This window comes from Nematostella vectensis, unplaced genomic scaffold (assembly GCF_932526225.1).
Source record: "Nematostella vectensis unplaced genomic scaffold, jaNemVect1.1, whole genome shotgun sequence".
Lineage (NCBI taxonomy): Eukaryota > Metazoa > Cnidaria > Anthozoa > Actiniaria > Edwardsiidae > Nematostella > Nematostella vectensis.
The window spans coordinates 20,116-33,865 of NW_026019275.1; the positions used below are offsets into that span (position 1 = coordinate 20,116).

General features: G+C 51.0%; 1 protein-coding gene across 1 annotated transcript; it reads left to right on the top strand.

Moving 5' to 3' along the window:
* The first annotated feature begins 3,527 nt into the window (after positions 1-3,527).
* Positions 3,528-4,838, top strand: LOC125560863 (uncharacterized protein F54H12.2-like). Its single transcript, XM_048723194.1, has one exon. The coding sequence runs from the start codon at positions 3,528-3,530 to the stop codon at positions 4,836-4,838; it is 1,311 nt and encodes a 436-aa protein (XP_048579151.1).
* Positions 4,839-13,750: the final 8,912 nt, after the last annotated feature.

Below are 13,750 nucleotides of genomic sequence, written 5' to 3' on the forward strand. Positions count from 1 at the left end.
GACATATTGAGCAAATATGGGTGGGCTGTCCCTTTGAAAGACAAGACAGGTCCTCAGATCGTTAAGGCGTTTGAGGGAATTTTCAAGGGCGGACGTCAACCTGAAAAGCTTCAGACAGATGACGGAACTGAGTTTAGGAACCGAACATTTCAAGCGTTCCTTAAATCGAAGGGGATCCATTACTTCTCCACGCGCAGTGAGCTAAAGGCCTCTGTGGTGGAGCGGTTTAATCGTACCCTTAAGACTTGGATGTGGCGTTGGTTTACTCTTAAGGAGACCCGACGGTATATTGAGTTGTTACCCAAGCTGGTCTACAACTACAACCACTCCTACCACCGTAGTATTCGTCGTGCCCCAGCGGATGTAGTTACGTACGATGATGCTCAGGAGGTATGGGGTGTCTTGTATGGAGGTAAAAAGACGGGTGTGAAGCCCAAAAAAGCGAAAAAGAGACCATTACCAAAATTCCATGTTGGGGATAAAGTGCGAATCAGTAAAGTCAAACACATCTTCGCCAAAGGGTACACCCCAAACTGGACAGAGGAGGTGTTCACGGTGGGCCAGCGGTACGATGACCCAAAACAGAAAGACTATGCGTACCGTCTCCGTGAGTACGACGGGTCGTGGCTAGAGGGGCGGTTTTACGAGCCTGAACTGCAACCTGTCCACATCGACGAGGAGGAGGAGCTGTATCGCATCGAAAGAGTAGTCAAGTCACGTGGGAAGGGGAGGGGTAAAGAATACTTTGTGAAATGGCGCGGGTGGCCTGCTAAGTACAACAGTTGGGTGTCTGCTGAGCAAATGCATAAAATTGCGTGAGACGCACGTTCTCCCTCAGTTACGCTCACGCACCATGACGGACCAAGAGCCATTCTACGTCACGTTACCCAGTAACGCTATCGAAGATGCTTTCCCTGGTAACACCATCAGCGATTTTACCATACGGACGCCAAAGACGTTCGACTTACGTGATGGGAAGTGGCAAGTAGGGCTAGTACACCTCATCTACCCTAGGACATGGCTAAAGTTTTCACCCGAGGATACTGACGTTTGGATCTATCATAAAGTCCCAGACCCCAATTGGTATGCCAGTTGGGCTGACAAGGGCAATCCACAGGCCCTTATCCCTCAAGATAAAATAACGACTAAATGGACGCATATTAAGCTGGATGATTTCAAAGTCCCAAAGTGGCATGAAGTCGCCTTCAGCCTCAAGAGAGCTATAGACATATTCAACGAGGGTAGGGTGTGGGTGAGAAAGCAACTTGGTCAAGGTAGTGTGTGGGATGTGGATATGGCTGTAGACACACCGGCGAGACAGATCAACATAGCAATAGCAAAGGGGTGCCAACTTCTCCTACGGCTACGGACTGCAATGGCACTAGGGTTCAGACAATGGGACTCTGGGGAGTGGCTCGAGCAATTAGATACAAACGATGGAGTCATTCCACCCAATTACCAGTTTGGCCCGACCGAAACACACAGGACCCTATTGAATTGGGTACCCTTTAGCTATGATGAGCGGAGCTTGTTCCCGGGCTCCGAGGACTCCAACAACCCCCCAGCTACACGGCCATTCTCCTCTAAGGAGTCTGACATTATCATCGAGGAGCTACAGCCCTTTCAAAACATGTATGTGTACTCTAACATGACCGAGGGGAACCTCGTCATAGGGAGTGATAGCAGCAACCTCTTACGTGTGATAGCACCCGGGGGGAGCGGCCATGGTGCCGTGGAGCGTGATTTCACCATACCCTATTACTTCCCAGCACGTACCCAACTTGTGGATAGGGTCCGCTTCTATATAACTGACGACAAAGGGCGGCCCATCTCATTCCAGTCTGGTGCCGTGGTGGGGACATTGCATTTTAAACCTATTCCGTTCGCTTGAACGATGACAAACAGGGAGCTCATACTTCACGTATCCAGCGCTGACCGGGAGTTGGGTGGTGAAATTGGCGATTTTGTTGTGAGGTTTCCCAGGACGCTTGACCTGCGCGGCGGGAGATGGGAGGTAGGAGTTTTATCCGTCAACTACAGTCCCCACTACGACACCTTTGCCGACGAGGAGCACGACCTTTGGATTATGTGCAGGCACTCGTACTCGCCATCAGCTGCGCCTTACCTCCAATGGCATAAGTTGACCCTTCTGAAGTCAAAGATGGGTAATTGGTCGCAATTGACACTGAACCTACGGCTCGTAATCGATGGGTTTAACATGTCCCGGCAAACCACGAGGCAAGCGCTACAACAGGATTACCTAGACTTAGAAATGGTACCCGATGAGTACAACGAGAAAGTTGTGTTCAAAGTGGGGTGGGGTAATCGTGTGTTGATACGGAGACGGCTCGCTGCAAGGCTTGGCTACAGTGACGCCTCCCTATCCGACCAGGGGCCATTCTACGCAACGTTATTACCACCAATCAGTGTAGGAGACGTTACTCACCCATTAGCGGTAAGGGGTGTCCTTCCCCCTGACTATCCCATCACCGCGAGAGAGCCCCCAAGCCTACCCGAGACGTCTGCTACTTCACATTTGCTACCTCAATGGACTGTGTTCGATTACTCCCTCCCCAAAGGGAGTACAAACGTCCGCGAGTACCCATCCAGTTCCCACCCCGTTTTTGATGTCAAAACTTTCCAAAACATGTATTTGTACTCGAATATCACCGCCAGCAACTACATCCTAGGGAGCAGTACCCGGAATGTATTACGCGTAATGGTTGACAGGGGGAAACCTGGTGACCTAGGTGTGGAGCGGGACTTCGACAGACCATTCTACTTCCCCCTACGCTTAGAACTCATCAACGACATCCACCTCTATATAACAGATGACACAGGCAGAACGATACCATTCTTGTCGGGGGGCTTCGAGGTAACACTTCATTTTAGACGCAAGGCACAGTTATGGTCTTCCCCCTCTTGGCAGGGTTAGCTGGAACTCTCTTAGCCCCTATCCTTGGTCCTCTCTTTGGTGGACAACAAGGGCGCGGCTCCCATGCAATAGCCGACGCTGGTGTAATAAGGGGGTATGACATTAGAAACCCACCCCCTTTCATTGATATGGAGCAACGGGGGATGGGTAGCCAAGCGTTCCAAGGTGCTCCCCTTGGTCAATTGGGGTGGGGGAGCGCCCATGGTGAAGCGTTCCGCGGTTACCCTGTGGTGGTACAAACTGGGGGTGGCCTTGGGTCACTCAACACAGACTTACCCTTCGACGCCTCGGGGAGTATTCCAATTGGCCATACAACATTCGGGACAACCTCCCCCAAGACGGGGAGACAAATTGCTCATAGAGTGAAAATTATGCCAAAGACTGTACCTCTTGGCGCCCCCTCCACAGGGGTACCTCGGAGAAGCCATCGGCGCCGTAAAGTCACACCCTCTCACAGACGTCAAAGGGGTGGGAGAAGACCTATGGATATCTTCGACTAGGGAGAAAAAAAAAAAGATAAAACTGTCTACAAGTGACGTCATACCCCCAGTTCATACCCACCCTTGCCACGAAGAAGAGCTCCCTTTACACCATGAGTACTGCGCATGTTCTCGAGGGGTCACAGCAAGTGGCCAACCCCGGTATGGGATTGTTCACTATGCCAGCCACGGATGTCGCTTTGAAAGATGGGAAGTTTATACCCTACACACCCAGCGATGAGAGCTCCAACCACATTGAGTGGTACATTCATCCTACTACCACCTACATTGACCTTCAAAAAACACACATAAAACTGAAAGTCAAGATCACTAAGACCAATAACCAGAACCTCACGGCCGACGAGGCTGCCACTTTTGTGAACAATGTTGGCCATTCCTTGTTCAAACAAGTCAAGGTAGAGTTGAACAATATGCCAATCACTCTACAAACGGACTCGTATCCGTTTAAAGCCTACATTAGTAACCTACTCAACTACACCAGAGAGGGACAAGACTCCTTCTTAGGCCTTAGTCTTTGGCATAAAGACACAGCCGGCAAAATGGACGTCACCGCTGTAACGGGTGCTGGGGCAACAAACAAAGGCCTGATCAAACGCAACTCTTACACAGCCCTGAGTGCGGAGGTTGGCCTAATCATCAACCTAGATGTTGATCTTTTCAAGTGTGGGCGATACTTGTTGAGTGGTGTCCCAATGAAGATCAGGTTGGAGATGGCAACGCCAGCCTTTGCCCTTATGGGAAGTGGGAAGTTTGTCATAACACCAGGTTCAACCCTCCGATTGTATCACGTTACCCCAACAGATACTATAGGACTAACTCATGGCACTGCACTGGTCCAGCACAAATTAGCCAAATACCCTGTGACCACAGCTGTGGTTAAAACAGAGCAGGTTGAGAGCGGAAAACTCACCAAAAGGTTCAATGACCTGTGGAACGGACTCATCCCAAAGCGAATGGTATTTGGTCTTATCACTAACGCTGCCTACGCTGGGGACTACGATAAGAATCCCTACAATTTCTTCTTGACGAACGTTACTAACATTGAGTTACGGGTGAATGGTGTTGAGACCCCCTTCACAAGCATCAAAAACATTGCTGGGGATGCTATAGACTTGTACTACATGATGCACGAAGGCATAAATGGCAAAACGGGGCGTACAAAAGGCCTGAACATCAACCGTGATGAGTTCTTTGGGGGATATGGATTGATTGTCTACGATCTTACAGCGGCAGGAAACGCCTCATCCGGGTACTTTCAGCCACAGTATAAAGGCACGGTGTCACTGGACCTAACGTTCAGTACAGCTCCCACCGAGGTGCTTACAGTAGTGCTGTACGGAGAGTTCAACAACGTCATGGAGATAGACGCCGCCCGTCGTGTAATGTACACCATCCAAGGGTAAAGGATAAGAAGAAAAAAAAAAAAAAGAGACATGAATGCTGACCTCCAACAGGACGCAATGTCCACGGAGGAGCTGGAGACTATAGCCCTCCGTGACCGTCATATAGAGCCTGTGTTCGAAGGGGTGTACCCCTCGGACCTTCTACCAACCACTATCCCTGAGAATGGGTATGGCTACTCAGCATATATCATGAACACTGACCCTAGTGGCAGGCCTGGTACCCACTGGCTAGCAGCCTTCTTCACACCAGACCGTTGCGAGTGGTTTGACAGTTTTGGGTTTGGTCCTGAGGCCTACGGAAAAGTAATGACAGACTTTTGCGCCTTGCGCCCCCGGCTGGTGACGAGCCCACACCGTCTCCAAGCTTTAAACTCAGCCGTGTGCGGACAGTATTGCCTATTCTTCCTGTACCACCGTACCCGCGGAGTTACCTTAAGGGAGATCGTCTCAAAGTTTGGTAGTCAGTATAATTGGAACGACCAAGTAGTGTGTTCGTTTGTGCACGATCTAGTTTGTCATGGCGCTGGTAGGGGCTGTGCCCAACGCAGGCGATGCCCTTGGCGCCAATGTGCTGTGAAACAACACCATTTAGTGCTAGGTGATAGTAACAATAACAATAGCAATAATAATAATTATAACAATCACAACCTATGGATGTGGCCCTAGTGTAGAGTGGTTCACTACAATAAAAAAACATGTAATGGGTACCCTGTGTCTTGACTCATTATTCCCCTATCGCTTATATATACTGGTGAGGGTAAAAAGTGGACGGCACTAGATCCCTCAGCCACCCCAGGATGGAGGACCGACGGTTCCGTTGCCCGTGTGCCATTATGGTAGTTGGTCCAAGTCAATCAGGAAAAACTACATGGGTGCAGAGTTTGCTACGGCAAGCCCCTATGGCTTTTGACAAACGGTTCCATAAAATAGTTTGTTGTTACGGGCAGTGGCAACCCAAGTACGATTGGCTGCAGAAAAAACTAGGGGTTGAGTTCCACCAAGGACTGCCTGACTCTGTCACTGACCTGTTTGGGGAGCACGACACCCCTGGTCTGCTCATCATAGACGACTTGATGGACCAAATCGATAGGGCTTTGAAAATCTTCACCCAAGAGTCCCACCACCATGACATCACAACTATATTTATCTCGCAGAACCTATTCCCCGGGGGAAAATCACGCACCGCCTCGATCAATAGCCATTTCTTTGTGTTGTTCAAGGACCCTAGGAACAAGTTAGGGATACGTACACTAGCGCAGCAAGCGTTCCCGGGACAATTAGACTACGTTATGGATGCTTACGATCAAGCCACTAAAGACCCTTATAGTTGTCTGTTGGTCGACTTCCACCAAACAACCCCTGACAACCTTCGCCTCCGCTCCAACATCCTACCAGAGCAGTCCCCCATGTACGCCTACCTCCCCAAAAACTCTAGAGGTAAGGATGCATATATAGAGGGGGAGAATGGGTGTACCACATCAGTCAGCGATGCCCAACGTAAGAGGAAGAGGTCCAAGGGGAGGGTGGACCCCAGCGACCCGTATACGACCCACGGCAAGCGCAAGGCGCAAGCCCGCGGAGTACACCCGCGCCAGGTATAGGGCTGAGGCACGGTACAACAAACGCCTCGGGTTGGAGCCACCAACACCCCCTAGCGGAGTTACCCCCCTCTCCTCATCTAGCAAGTCGTCAACACCACCACCATCGTCACCGCGATCGTGGACCCAGTTTGCACCACGAACACTCTCGCGGTACAGCAGCAAACGCTCAGGGCCAGGGCCATTATTGTCATCAGCATCGTCATCATCATCATCATCACCACACCCACAGCCACTCCCGTCACTACCAACACCACTCAACACAGCTCTCCCACCACTCTCTCCCATAGCATCATCGACCCCAGCCAATCTACCCCAACCGACCTCCCCCCTGGGGGTACCCCCCACTTGGGCTGGTTATTCAGGCCTATCGGATGCGTCACTAGCGCTTTCCCCCGGGAGAGTATACAGTGAGCCTGGCAGAAAGCGGCAAAAGAAAGTAAAGACACCAAAACGGGCGTCCAGTGCCGCAGGGCGCACTCATCATAAGAAGAAATCACCACCACAGGGAGGTGTTCTCCAACGATTCCTGGATTGGGGTAGTGCAAACCCACTACCCAACCCCGAAGCAACTGCAATCGCCAATACGACGGTGGACCAAAGCCAGTTACGCCCGCCTGGGAGCTATGGGTCACCTACCACATTCTCAGCGATAAGACCACTAGGGTCACATGGTTCCACGATCCGTACACCCTCCACACCCTCCAGGAGTACCTCTCGTAGGGGGTCAAGGCGCAGAGCTGGGGGAAGTGGAGGAGGTGGAGGTGGGGGTGGGGGTAGTGGTGGTAGTGGCGGTAGTGGTGGAAGAGGAGGGAGGAGGAGGGGTGGAAGAGGGAGAGGTGGAAGAGCGACCACAACAACAAGAAAGTGCGTCACCCAAAAGAGACGTCGCGCAGATGGGACCAATGTCACCAAAACAAAGTGCGTCACCACCCAACGTGTAGACAACCAACAAGTTGGTGGCGGTGTTGGTGGAGTCGACAGTGCTGCAAATAACCCACCATGGAGGTCCGTTTGGGTGTGAAAAAACTCGTAAATAACAAGTGACAAACACCACAACACCATTCCACTATGAGACATCGTGTGAGCAAGAACCGTTGTACTAGGTTGAGGGGGAGAGTGTGTAAGAGAAGGGGCAGACCCCGTCGCTACAGACAGAGGGGTAGGGGTACGCAGCGTGGTAGAGGCAGGAAAGAATGGCACCTCCTTGGGGTACCACTAAGCCAATGGAAAGCGCTTTAGGATAAATAGCGGACGACTAACACCACTACACCACTCCGCTATGGGACGCCGCGTGAGAAGGACCCAACGTACTAGGTTGAGGAGGGGAGTGTGTAAGAAAAGGGGCAGACCCCGCCGCTACAGACAGAGGGGTAGGGGTACGCAGCGTGGTAGGGGTATGCAGCGTGGTAGGGGTATGCAGCGTGGGCCCCAAGATTACATCGGTGCTATGTACGATACTGTAAAAACCCTCATGGGTAAATGACTCCAATCACTCGACCATGGTATTGAGAAAGAGCGGACGCTTCGCGAGAAGACGCACCAAACGTGTTACACGCGTCAAAAGGGGAAGACATACACGTAGGGGAGTGTACGCTGGTAAAACGGTACAGCATGGTGGGCGTTACCGGAAACTCTGGGTGACAGGACGTGAATTGGATAGGATTGACCCCGCATGGTTGTAGCTCTACCCTATAAAAAAAGGGGAGGTACTCCATCGGTACCATTCCACCATGTCACGCCGGTTGAAGAGGAACGCTAAGTTCCTGAATGACCTTTCTACCAGCAAAGGTAGAACAAGACAATACCTCCTAAAAAAAGCCTCTGGTGAGCAAGTAAACGCGTTGGGTGAGATTGCCCACAACCTGCTAAGAGGCAACGTCCCCCTCAGCAAAGTACAACGGAGCAAACTAAGCGCCCACAAACACAGGCTACGTACCCTAGCAAACAAGAGACTACCAGCAAGGGAGAGGAAAAAAATGCTCGTAACCCAACGTGGGGGATGGGCTATCCCACTCCTACTAGGTGCCCTAGGAGGTACCGCAGGGGTACCCCTGGTCCAGAAACTCATTGGAAAAATATAAATAAGGCCAAGGGGTAACCATACCACCCAGTCTACCCAAGATAGTCACCATGTCGACACAAAAAGGGGGAGCCTACCGTATGGCCTTGGTACCTGAGCATATGGCAAACCTACTGGTAACCAAGGAGAAGGTTACCATGGCACCACAGCTGCAGATTGTGGCACGGCTGGACAAAGATATACAGAGGATCCTAAACAACAAAACATTACCATTGGAGGTAAAAGTACGCCTCTACAACACAGCGCTGATGCAATGGTTAGATTGGATCCAAGAAGCCAAGGACAGTGGGAAGGGTGGGGATAAAGAGACTGATGCCCAACTTAGGTCCCCCTATGGCCTCCCCTCACCGCCAAGCAGGTCACCAAGCACACCCTTCGCACGTAGCAAACTGGCCTTACCAACGCCACCCTATAGCACACCAAGGACCACAAAACCAAAAGCCAAAAAGTCAGCTGAGAGTGTGAGAAGACAGATAGCAAAAACAATAGAGAGATGGGACGATCTTTGAAAGGGGAAAACAACACGCTGTAATGCATGGTTCTCTTTTTTTTTTAATAGCAATAAAAACACCTTAATACATGTGTACTGTGATAGCTCTTACTAGTAGGTCCTAGTTAGTTCAAGTAGGCTCTTCTTCTTTCCCCCCACCCCCTCCCTTACAACGCCCGCGCCCCCACACACAGGGTGGGTACATTTCCATATCTTATTACACTCCTCTACATCCTTTTGGAGGTTATAGCACTCCATCCGTTTGTCATACTCAAGACAGCTCTCAGGGTCGGTAAACATGCACACACGCCGTTGGTTGGTTCTCAACCACTTGCCAAACAGATAGACCTCGGCCTTGGGGCAGTGCTTGGGGGCATCGGAGAAGGCGGAGTAAAGATGATGTCCACATGCCTTCTCGTGAGCACCCGTCATAAAGCTCACGTGCATGTTGCTGTAGTGCTCATGCAACTCTTGGTACTTGGGGCAACCAAACACTTCCAAGTTCACGAAAGGAATGCTAAGGTCCATAAGGAGCCGGCGCTCGCAGCTACCACCCTTGTACCCAACAATCCCCCCTTGGCCGTAGAAATCGTACCACCCTTTGACGACACGCCCCAGCTCAGCGTGAGGGATGCTGGAGCCAGCTGTAAGGTCAAACTTCAGCCCTGTGACATTTTGCGTGACATAGCGTGCTACCCTCCTGTCTTTTTGGGAGAGCTCGCTGTACCTCATAGGGAAGGTGAAGTGTCTGCCAATCACCTCGTCATTGTGATGAAAGAACCCCACCTCCTTGCAATGGAACACGCCATTCACATAAAACCCATCCTCGTCGAGGATACATGTAATGCTCTGGAAGACACCCTCTTGCGCAACACATGGTTCAAAGGGACCACGGAGCGTGTCGTAGAAAGGCCCACGCAGTACATAATTGGTGTAGTCCAATACGCCTGGTATCAACCCCCACTGTTCCCATCCACTGACCCATCTTCCACTCTCTTGCTCTCCACTGGGATCTTTCCCTGTAGCCATTCCGTAAATTCCCAACACAATAAGGAGAAAGTGATACGCGCGCCAAAAAAGAGACCAACCCCAAACGAACACCCTCTGACGAACGAGGTGAAAGCTTCCTCCCACACTGGCGCCATGGATGCACAAAGAAACGCGTTAATAAACCCTCACCCTTTTATATATAGGTTGGAAACACCCTCACAAACCAATCAACACCGATGTACAATACTGTCCAATCACACACTTTGTTATATCACAAAAGAAACACCTAAACCAATAAGAGAGTAGTACCCAAAACTCTAGGCCAATCACAGCACACTTCCTCATAAAACGTCAGAGCTGACGTCACCCCACAAGCGTATAAATTGCAGCACTCACCCTGAGATACTCTCATACTAGCACAACTATGGCTAGGACATCCCACCTAGAGCCTCTCACCAAAAAGTTCTGCGAACTAGCAAAGGACACCAACGACTCTGAGAGGTTGGCATGCATCATTTGCCAAGACGACAGGGAGACCAGTAACACATCCCTCACCCTATTGAGCCGTCTACCCTGTTGTAGACAACCATGCCATCAACAATGCTTCTGGAAATGGATACATACCCATCGCACCGAAAGTATCACATGCCCACACTGTAGGTACGTCTTCCCAGATACGACAAGAGGGGTGGTCTTATGGGTCGACAGTAACTTTAAACCCACGTACACAGACCACCCAGCGGAGCAAATCATCGTGGAGGAGAAGACCAAAATACAACCGGCCTTCGACCGGTTCAAACAATTCATGGCACTTTACCCTGCCCACTACAGAAGTCGTTTCTTCATTGGGGTACTGTGCAGGGAATGCGACCCTATAGCCCAAAAAATATGCGAAAAGGAAGACCGCCACGACTTCGAGCTCCCTCTCTTGCTCCCACGCCGCTCCATAAGCACCTTCTCCCACCAATACAACAACCAAATCACTAAGTACGGTGAGTGGCTTTGGGAAGTAGATGCCAATAACGAGTACCATTGGCTCAGGGAGGACATCACACCACCGCCACCCCCCGAGGGGCACGACAAAAGAGCCCAATACGAAAGCGATAGGGTTGCCTTCATGGAAAACGTGGACGACTCACTCTTCCATCCGCAATCCTACGTCCATGCTTTCAAAGATTCCTACGCTGCGTGGGCCTTAGATTTACCTACCGGTAAATGGGTTTGGGAAACCTACGATGCCACCTTTGTGGTACCACCGCCCCCTTACTCCCACTTTCTATGGGAGAGGTACGCCCAGGACCCTATAGGATGGTGTGCACGCGACCACCCCTGGAGCCGTGACTACACGGAACAAAACGATGGTATCCTCGAGAGCGACGAAACGATGGCTGAGGAAGAGGGGGAGGAGGAAGAAGACAACTCAATACTCCACTCACTACTCAACCCCCCCACCACTTGGGCTGAACGCCATGGGGAGGACGAGGACGAGGTGGAAGACGACGAAGGGGTATTATACGCCAACCAACCAGCCAACCCACAACACTCGCGCAGATTCCAACGGTATCGTGCCAGACAAATAGCCCAAGCCCTAATGCAAGTACGTGCAGATTACCAAAACAACAACAACAACAACAACAACAACAACAACAACAACAACAACAACAACAACAACAACGAAACCGAAGAGGTGGATAGAGAGGCAGCTACACGGACACCATCGCCCAACGAGCAACAGGTGATACAAGAGAATAATAAACGACTAACACGCCTAGTTTGGATAATAAACTCGGTGGGGGGATCACTAATAATACTACTAGTACTACTATTGGTGTTGCTGGGGTAAAAAAACACAACTAACACATTACTCCCCCTGCAGGTTGCAAGCGATGTACGGGACAGTGAGCAAGTTGTCTACAACCTACGCAGGGGGAGGACAATACGCCCCTTCCCCACTAACCTACAAAGAATAAGACAACTCAGAAGACAGCCATCACCCATACGGGTACGGGCACCCACGGCCCAAAGCACCGAAGAAACCAGTCGGAACCTGGCGCAACTTAGCCTATTGCAGCGTAGGGGACATCCACCTCTCCCGCGACTACGCTTGCGCCTGACGCGCCTGACGCCACCACAACCACCACAACCACCACAACCACAACCCCCGGAGCAACAAGGACCAGAGGTACAGTCACAAATGGAAGCAAACAACGTACGTAATATAATGGAGCGTATGGTAATCCGCCCAACCTCCCGCCCCTCTTTTGTAGACCCAAGAATCTACGAACAGGTCAGAGCCCACATAGACGCAGTGGTACAACGCCGTCTGAACTCCGTAGAGTCCCCCGCACAGATCACACACCTCCCAACGGAAGAAGAGATAGAGGAGTTCCAGCGCTTTAGTCTAGGACTGATAATGGACACTTACTACGGATAAGGGGTAGCTAAAAAAGTAATTTTGTAAACAAGACAACTCCCTCTTTACTATATCCTTTTTTTTTTATTAAAAAATTGCACAAACTGCTACAAGCATAAGACTAGTGTCCTCTCTTTCTCACAAAAACACCCTACTCATCGTTGTAGGGGTATGTATCCACTATGCCTAGGGCAACCTGGCGTATTAGGTGAAAAACAGCCTCCTTCGTCTTCTCTCCCCTCCTTATCAGCTCTGGTGTGTTCGTATTGCCATCCACCCAATCTTGCATCATCTCTATCAACTCATCTGGGGTGAGGAGAGCAAGTACCGCTCCAATATAATTCTTGATACCATGTGGTGGTTGGGACACCCTCAGCGCTGTATTCAGTAGTTTGGTACCAAACCAAATGGCGTCAGTAGCCTTCGACTTAACGTGGTCGAAACACTTGACCCAGCGTTGCCTATAGAGGTCTGGGTTTGTGAAGTAGCTCTCGTTCGCACCTGACTTAAACATGAGTGCGTCAACGGCGGTAGCCATCACCTTGTAGACGTAGAAATTGGTGGCTTGCACCAGTTTGTTGGCATCACGGGCGTCAGGCATCTCGAACGTCACCCCTTTCTTACCGGTCTCACCCTCCTTCTTCACCTTGTCGATGGGGATATTGAGAGGGATGTTAGGGATGTTCAAAAAGGTTGGGCGGACCATCCGTTGGGGTTCTGGTACCCCCATGCACTCCAATGGGTTCATGCAGCGGCAGGTGGCGGCGCTTCCATTGCTCAGTGCTGCTTGGTAGTCTTCCTCCAACGACTTCGCACGTTGTGCGCTCCTCTCCTTGTACGCTGCCACGTCCTCCTTTCTTATCTTTGACCACTCCTCCCAGTCGAAGTCCTTACCCCACACGCCCACGTGCTCCATCCACGCCCCTAGCTCCACATTCACCTCCTTCTCGAGCTCTTTCTCACCCCAAGGGTTCTCCAAGCTCCTCTCCGCTTTCAGTGCCTCCCTGACTAGGCGCTTCTCCTTCGTCTCTGGCTCTCCTCCATGGTGCTTAGTAATATGTGTCTCTGCCATTTTCTTCTCAACATCCGTTACATAGGTCTTTGACATTCTTTTTTTTCTCAGGCGTGTGAGGTAGCTTTCGTCCCACTACGTCGCACCGTTATATCCTTTCCCGCGCTGACGTCACCGTGTTGTCGCGCGCGCGGGAGCCAATCCCGACCCCGCGTGACGTCACACCCCTAACCAGATATCTCCATTCCCATTGGTTAACACCACCTGTGACGTCACACACCTGACCATATATCCACCAATCAGAATCCAGCTTGACCACCCCTCCC